The following is a 7,726-nucleotide window of genomic DNA, read 5'->3' on the forward strand; positions in this document are numbered from 1 at the left end:
CAAACAAAAACATTACAACATAATATTTTCTTTCTTTCTTCTTTCTTCTTTCTTCTTTCTTCTTTCTTCTGATATCATAACGACGGGTCCTAAGAACAAAGTCCTATCTTCAATATTGTCTAGTTGCAGTGCGAAGCAATAAAGTTACGCGAATCAAATAAGTTGCAAAAAAAATAAAATTTGTAGAAAATTATGGTGAAAGGTATTTGTTTCTTTAGTTTACTTGTTTTTGCTTGCTAATGTTTTATTTTTAAAATGTATTTTATTTAAAAATGATTCTTATGTAATGATGTGAGTTTGTTTTTTGGAATTAACTAAGACTTAACCACACATGCGACTTTGTTGTATGAAATCTTTATAAAAACAAAAAGTTGTATGTGTACAAGAGATGGTGTACATCAGTATTTGCCTACAGCATTATGTCTTATGTTGCAAATGTCCAAACCTATGTTGTCTCTAAATGTAGGTAGTAAGAAAGAAAACCATTTGATTTGATCACTTATTTATTATTCAAATTGAATCACAGTTTTGCTTGGAAATATTTTTTCCAAATAGATATTTAAAAATATGTTTAAACTCAAAAACAAAAGAAAATTAACAACATTCTAAACAATTCAAAATAGTACACATAATCAATAATCAATTTTTGACATAATCTAGTTAAATGTATCAAAAGTTTATAACATTCAGTAGAAATCTAACAATTACCTTAATATCTAAAACAAGTGAGTATGTTCTTTATGCCTATAAATCACTTAAAAAAAAACTTAAAAAAGACTAACAGTATTCAAAAACGATCTCCAACAAACAGTTAAAAAAATACTTGAAAAAAGGTCAAAAACTCTTGTAGCAAACTAAATGTATTCCTTTGTAACATTATAAAATTATCGCAACATATTAAAATAACAAAATTGTTCTCTATTTTTGTATTTAATTCAATGCTAAGTAATCAGTGTAATCAGAAAATCAGATATCTTTATTTTACTTCGACTAATTTAAGCAATCAACAACTGGGTATTATTATTTTAATACGGTTTTAATCAGTCTTATTTTTAACCAGACTCTGTCTCTCGTATAAAAGAAAAATATAAAATAAAAGTATTATTCATCACTTTCATCACTTAAGTCGTCATTAGCATTGTTAGATTTGTAGGGTAAAGATCTAAAAAATATTGCATTAGTGGCATTTATAACACCTGTTCTGCACATGCTCTCCAAATCATTATGTTTATCTTTTGTTAACTTAAGTGGTGAAGAATAAGCACGCTCCAAGACAGGCAATACAGATGAGTTTCTTGTATCGTTTCGTATAACTAAGCATTCATAAGATTCTTCATTTAAATCATACTTAAAGTACAATTTATTTGGTTCAGATTTGTCAACGAAAACTTCTTTAACTTTAGTCCACAATATTTTTTGTTTTCTTAAATTTTTGTTCCATTGTTTGTCATTTACATGGGTTTTAAAGTTAAAGAAGTTTTCCTGTACCATATTTTTAACTTAATAAGGTTCTCCTTCTGTTTTTGCCCATCGCACGAGCAGGCGCCATTCGTCGGGAGTATAAATCGTTTTGGAATGAGACGAACGCTCTATGACGGCGTGGACACTATCTCCCTCGTTTTGGGTATGTCCCTTCTCTAGAAAACGATGTGTAATAGACACCTTGTATTTTTTTGCTGCAAATAAATATACAGAAAACACAAATCTATTCCGATTTTGGCCCGCACAATTGTCTGACCAGAAACGAAATTCTTTTGTGCCTTCTGTACAATTATCTTTTATGAAATCTAACAAACAACTTCCCACTTCATTAGCTCCTCGTTTAGCTACTGTTTCATCCCACATATAACACACTGCTTTCTTTTGACCCATATTAAAAACTGTAAAGTTAAAGGCAGATAGTTTTCTTTTGTAATAAAATATACTTATTTGGCCATGCGGACAAGTCAACACTTTCTGGAAATCAAAAACTGCTGTCACAATGGACCCTTGAGACTCTATAGCATCATGTTTGTCTTTTTGTTTAATGGTACGTGCAGTTTTCTTTGCGTCCATATGTACTTTATGTTTTTGTATTTCGTCATTTGTAGGTGTCCGATTATTTGCAAAAGCATGACAAACTTCACACTGGTCTTAGGTATATGAAAACCAAGATTAAAATTTTTATTCACTATTTCCCTATACTGGCGTACTGTCGTTGCTTTTGATGCGTATATGTTTTGATCGAACCATTCGTTATACAGTTTAAACATTCGGCTTATGCTGAGACTACCATCTAGATATAACTTGGTCGAGTCCTTTCGAATAAAGTGAGACTCAACGGGAACAAATGAATTTACATGGTCACACACACTCTTTATCATGTCATTATTAATGATAGATTTGTGATGGTTGTGTTTGCCTCGCTGGTCTTCCTCAAAATCTGCCACACCATCATATTTTTTAAATGTAGTTTTAATTATACTTTCACTAACAGCTAGTGTTTTCAAGAACATGGTCTTGCAGACGTTTATAGTAGTTGCATCGGCGTTTAAAGATTTAATTGGCAAGAAATACTTTAATGTAAACTGACGGTTGTTAAGAGTACTGCGGTTTAGACATCTATATTTAGGAGCTTTTTTTACATATTTTGCAACAAATCCCCATTGTTTTTCTGAACTACCAAGTTTCCAAAACCTAGTGAAGCATTTCAGTCTTTGGTCTTCAGTATTTTTTTCCGCGCATTTATACCGACAACTGCAAGGTTTTCCCATTACTTTATCCTCAACGAATTTGCCTCTTTTTGACACATAGCTTTTACCGAGATTTTTTAAATATTTTCGTTTTACGTCAGACCAATTATCCTTATTCACTAATCGTTTTCTTGATCTTTTCTTTTTTTGTTGTGTTGATGTCAAAGTCGAAACACTAGTACCTACAGATTGAATAGAATCTATCCAAGAACTATGGTCGGGACAAAAATGATCATCACACTTCCTGTGTACATTTATTGGAGAGGGCATTGGTGTAGCTAATGTGATATGTGAAGTGGAAGGAGTGGCAACAGCTGGTTCTTCAAATTCTTCTAGGTATAACGCTGGTGAATTATTAAAACTAGAAGTCACCTCTATATTCAATGGAGTAAGTACTTCTTCTGGATACGGATCTTGTGAAAAAGGTACAGGTGGTGTTCCCACTTGATGACAGGTATTAGAAATGGTATTTTCAGTAATTTTATGCTGCTTTTCAGATACTGTTGTATTGGTGTTAGAGGGTGAAACAACTTGCTGACGTGTGGTATGAGTATTATTTTCGGTAGCTTCAAGTTGTAGTTCTGGTACTTCTGTATGATTAGTGTCATCAAATACGGCATGATATACTTCTGCCATTTCGACGATAATGTTTTGGGCATCGGACGGTAACGGGGAGCTAGTATTGCTGTCACGTTCAATTGCAGATTCTGTAATAAAGTCAAATAGAAAACAATATAGCTACTGAATTTTATTACCTTGCTTGAGTACTAGCCTATCACTAGTAAAAATAAATAATTTTAATTAAAAGGATAGTATTAAATGGTGTATTTTTGTTTAGAAAAGTCTCATGTAAAAGTTCTTACAAAGAACAAAATCTTGTTATCACATACGAGTATATTTTCATGTTAAGTTTACGTAGAACAACATCCTATCTGCACATACGTTTGAAAAGTTTAGAAGAACTTTGGCTGAACAACAACGTATGTGAAAATAATGTCGTAAAAATAAATATAACAAAATGAAATGTTATTGTGTAGTTTTTCTAAAGAATGAAATTATTACAACAAATTATACAAAAAAAAAAAAAATTATTACCGTAGAACAACATACTTTAATCACACACGACGGTAATTATAATAATTTTCGATTTTTTCTTAAAATATTTAGTATTATATACAAAATCCCTGAGCCATCTTTAAAATACGTGCGTCTTGAAAAAATAAAACAATTACTTACCAAGATTATTACATTCTTCATTGTTATTTCTGTTTGTAGTAGGATCAGAACAATTACTTTCATCCATTTGTAGTGCTAAATTCAAAATTCTTTTCTTTCTTGACAATGCAGACATCGTAAAAAATACACTGTGACACTGTATTTATACCTTTTGTCATTAATTTGACTCACAATTGAAAACTTGTTTGAACCTCCAAAATCGACCGCCACTGAGGAGTACAAACTCGTGTCTGACGCTACATCGCGATGCGCGTGGTGCTTACCGCGACGAACAAGTTCTTACATGTCGATGCGTCGTTGTTCGTTGAACTATTTCTTAGATAAGGCAATGTTCGATTGGTTATTTCATAAAGTAAAAACCCTATTTAAAAAATAATTACACTACCTACCATATAGCTACTATGATACATAATACATTTGATCAAAAAACTAAAAATCGACTTATATTTACATAAGTTTTTGTTCTTGGGACCCGTCGATAAAAAAGGCGTCACTCATCACGAGTTCTAGCCAACAATAAGGCATCACCCATCCTGGGATCTAGCCAACAAACAAGGCATCACCCATGCTGGGTTCTAGCCAACAAGACCAGGATCAAGGATACACATGGTGGCCAGCCAGCGTTTTAGGAAGGATATTTGGATAGGATTATAATATTTAACAAGAACACACGTGAACGCACATACATAAAATAATCATGAAAACCAGTTATATCAACACAATGCCTTTACAGTTTCAAAGTTCTCATTTACAAGATCATCCGCCCATACGCATCTTTTTTTTTTTTTTTTTTAAAGAAAATAATATGTTACAAAAAATAGAAATGAAGGTTCGGCGGTCCAAATTGTGGCGTTGTGGCACCCATGGACCACGCGCGCTCCCCGACCACTCACTTGCAGCAGGTATCGACAAACCGCCCCTGATGTCTCTCCAGCTAGTGCCATCTCTTACTTAGCGCACTCGAACCAACCCTCCACTGGCCATCCGCGGCATGGCCATCGTGACAAGTCAAACGTCCTCGTGTGCTGTTCCTGTAAGGCAGAAAAACAAACGGCGAATATTAGAATTTCCGCTCGGCCAATCCTGATTAACTTGTATTAAGGTTATTCACCACGCTAAAACTAAAAGACTAATGATGAATAGTTTATTTCAACCGTACTCAATTTCGACCTCTTTTGCATTACTATCACTTTTCTAATTAAACAAAATTTTACACAAAATCGATCGGTCGTATTGTCTTTATAAGATTCAACATTTTCTACAACACCATTTAAACAAAAGAATTAGTCCCTTAACATTAAACTCAAACGCGTAAAATAAATTCTAACGAATTATTATTATATATACATTTTTATTTTATAAACTCAAGAGCTTAGCTGACCAATTCCTTCTAATTACTAAAATTACTTAGACCAAACATCAAATAATTCGAGACATTTAAGCACTACACGTGATCGATGGATATGCATAGCCCAGTAACCTCCTGTTACTTTTCATTGACGCAAATCCACTCACATGAATACACATAGTTTCTACTGAAACTTAACTTCCGCCATAGCTGCCTGCCCACCGCATACTACGGCTACACGACAACCTCTGTACAGTCCGATCAACATGTTTACTCAAGTTCTCAAGTCATTATTGTAACTACTTTAAATGAATGTAGTCAGCTTAGCACCAATTACCCCGTAATATACCCTATTTGTATGTAGAAAAATAAAATGACAGAATCTGGAAGTTCATAAAGGACATTAAAACCCAAAATTTAAATGTTCTAACCTAAATCACCTTCATCTTGCTCAATACAACACACCGTTAAATTTAAACACGAGCGCCACTGAACGCTACGGTATCGTATCTTCGCTGAACCCATATCACAAACACATCTATTGAGCCTTTACCAAAGACAACTCTATTCGCTTCATCAGAAAAAGAAACGAGGGACCTAATGAATCGGCTTGAGAGTACAAGCTTGGACTTTGGCCTTTTGATAAACAGGAGCAAAACTAAAATTATGATGATCGACCGTTCTGAGTCACTACAATGAACAAATCTGCTCAGCGACTTCGAAATCGTCAAGGAATTTCAATACCTGGGATCAGTCATTAATGATAAAGGAAACTGCGAAACTGAGATACGACGCCGCATCGGTATGGCTAAAACGGCAATGAACCAACTTACCAGGGTCTGGAAGGACGGGAATATTACTAAGCGTACAAAAGTTCACTTAGTTCGTACGCTCGTCTTTTCCATATTCCTCTACGCATCGGAATCTTGGACGCTGAAAGTAGCAGACAGACAAAGAGTGGACGCATTTGAGATGTGGTGCTGGCGGCGAATGCTAAGAATCCCGTGGACAGCCTTCCGGACCAACGCATCCATCTTAAAAGAATTACACCTAGAGCATTCCCAACGTCTCTCCAGCCTGTGCCTTCACCGCATACTTAAATACTTCGGTCATATAGCCCGAAGAAATAATGACAACCTAGAAAAGCTACTGGTGACAGGCAAGGTGGAGGGCAAAGACCCAGAGGACACAGCCCAAAACGATGGTCAGACCAGGTATCGGACCATCTAAAGATACCGGTCATCGAGGCGATACACCAGGCCACTAATCGCAATCTCTGGAAAGACGCTATAAAGCAAAGAAGTCACGATCCTCAGCATTGAGGGACCGACTATAGAGAGAGAGAGAGAGAGAGAGAATCTCCATTGAGCAACGTGTAGACTTAAAATTGCATTAATACGACAACCTTCAGAAATTTTTCACAAGAAATAATAATGAGTGTACCCGCAAAATCGTAAAATTCGTAATTCGTAAGTAAATTCTTTCCAAACAGTGGTCAAATACTGGTAGCCAAATTATTAATAAACCGTCAAGTACCTCAATTTTTAACACGCTTTTATTAGCTTGGGTTGTACGTTTGTATGTATGTATGTATGTACTAACAGTAACGGAATCTTTGAGCCCGATTTCTATCCACTTTGAACGTCCAGTTTAATTAAAAATTTTGAAGTATTATCAAAAACCACGAATACACGATTTTAAAATTTTTGTACCATTGTCCTTATCAATATCCTCAGGATTAACGATTTTCGAGGCGAGAGAAAGCGCCTTATGGAGCGTTCAGGCAAAGTTACTAGATCGATTTTAAGCTTTGGAAAATAATAATTTTATTTCCCTATAACTCAAATGTACTGAAACATATCTATAATGCCATGTTGTAGAATGATTTTTTAGGATTCCGTACTCAAAGGATAAAACGAAACCCTCCGCTGTCTGTTCGTGAGTCACAGGGCTTTATCTCTTAAACCGTAATACATAGAAACTTGATTTTTTTTTTTACAGACTATGCATAATGGTGGTCGCTATAACAACAAATACTACGAGGGGTGCTTTTCGAAAATTGATAAGTGGAGCACTCCACGCTTTTTTTTACAATTATACAATTTACTGTTCCTTAATTGATTCCTAGATTGAAAATTATTTTCTACTTTTTAGTCGAGTTTATCATAAAAGCGTGTTTTTTTTAAGTTTTTTGAACTATATTTATTAAAGTATTAAGTCACTTACCGAAAAGGCTCTTACTAACTCACCGCCTTGGTTTTACCAGAGTGAAAAAGTATCCTGCCTTATAGCGACCCGTAACATTGGCCCCTTTCCAGTACGTTCGCGGTCAACACAAGTCCAGTGTCGTTGTAATACCACCAATAAGCAGCTATAGTAGATTCTTAGCCTGTGGACACTCAAATATTAG

At 34.8% G+C, this 7,726-nt stretch overlaps 1 protein-coding gene across 1 annotated transcript; it reads right to left on the bottom strand.

The window, feature by feature from the left end:
- Positions 1-1,880: 1,880 nt before the first annotated feature.
- LOC140746653 (uncharacterized) lies at positions 1,881-4,343 on the bottom strand. The gene has a single exon (XM_073078769.1). It carries the CDS (start codon positions 3,366-3,368, stop codon positions 1,998-2,000), a length of 1,371 nt encoding a protein of 456 aa, XP_072934870.1. The 5' UTR covers positions 3,369-4,343; the 3' UTR covers positions 1,881-1,997.
- Between the last annotated feature and the right edge of the window lie 3,383 nt (positions 4,344-7,726).

Source organism: Epargyreus clarus, unplaced genomic scaffold, assembly GCF_041222505.1.
Source record: "Epargyreus clarus isolate Ecla_fem2 unplaced genomic scaffold, WU_Ecla_fem_2.2 ptg000013l, whole genome shotgun sequence".
Lineage (NCBI taxonomy): Eukaryota > Metazoa > Arthropoda > Insecta > Lepidoptera > Hesperiidae > Epargyreus > Epargyreus clarus.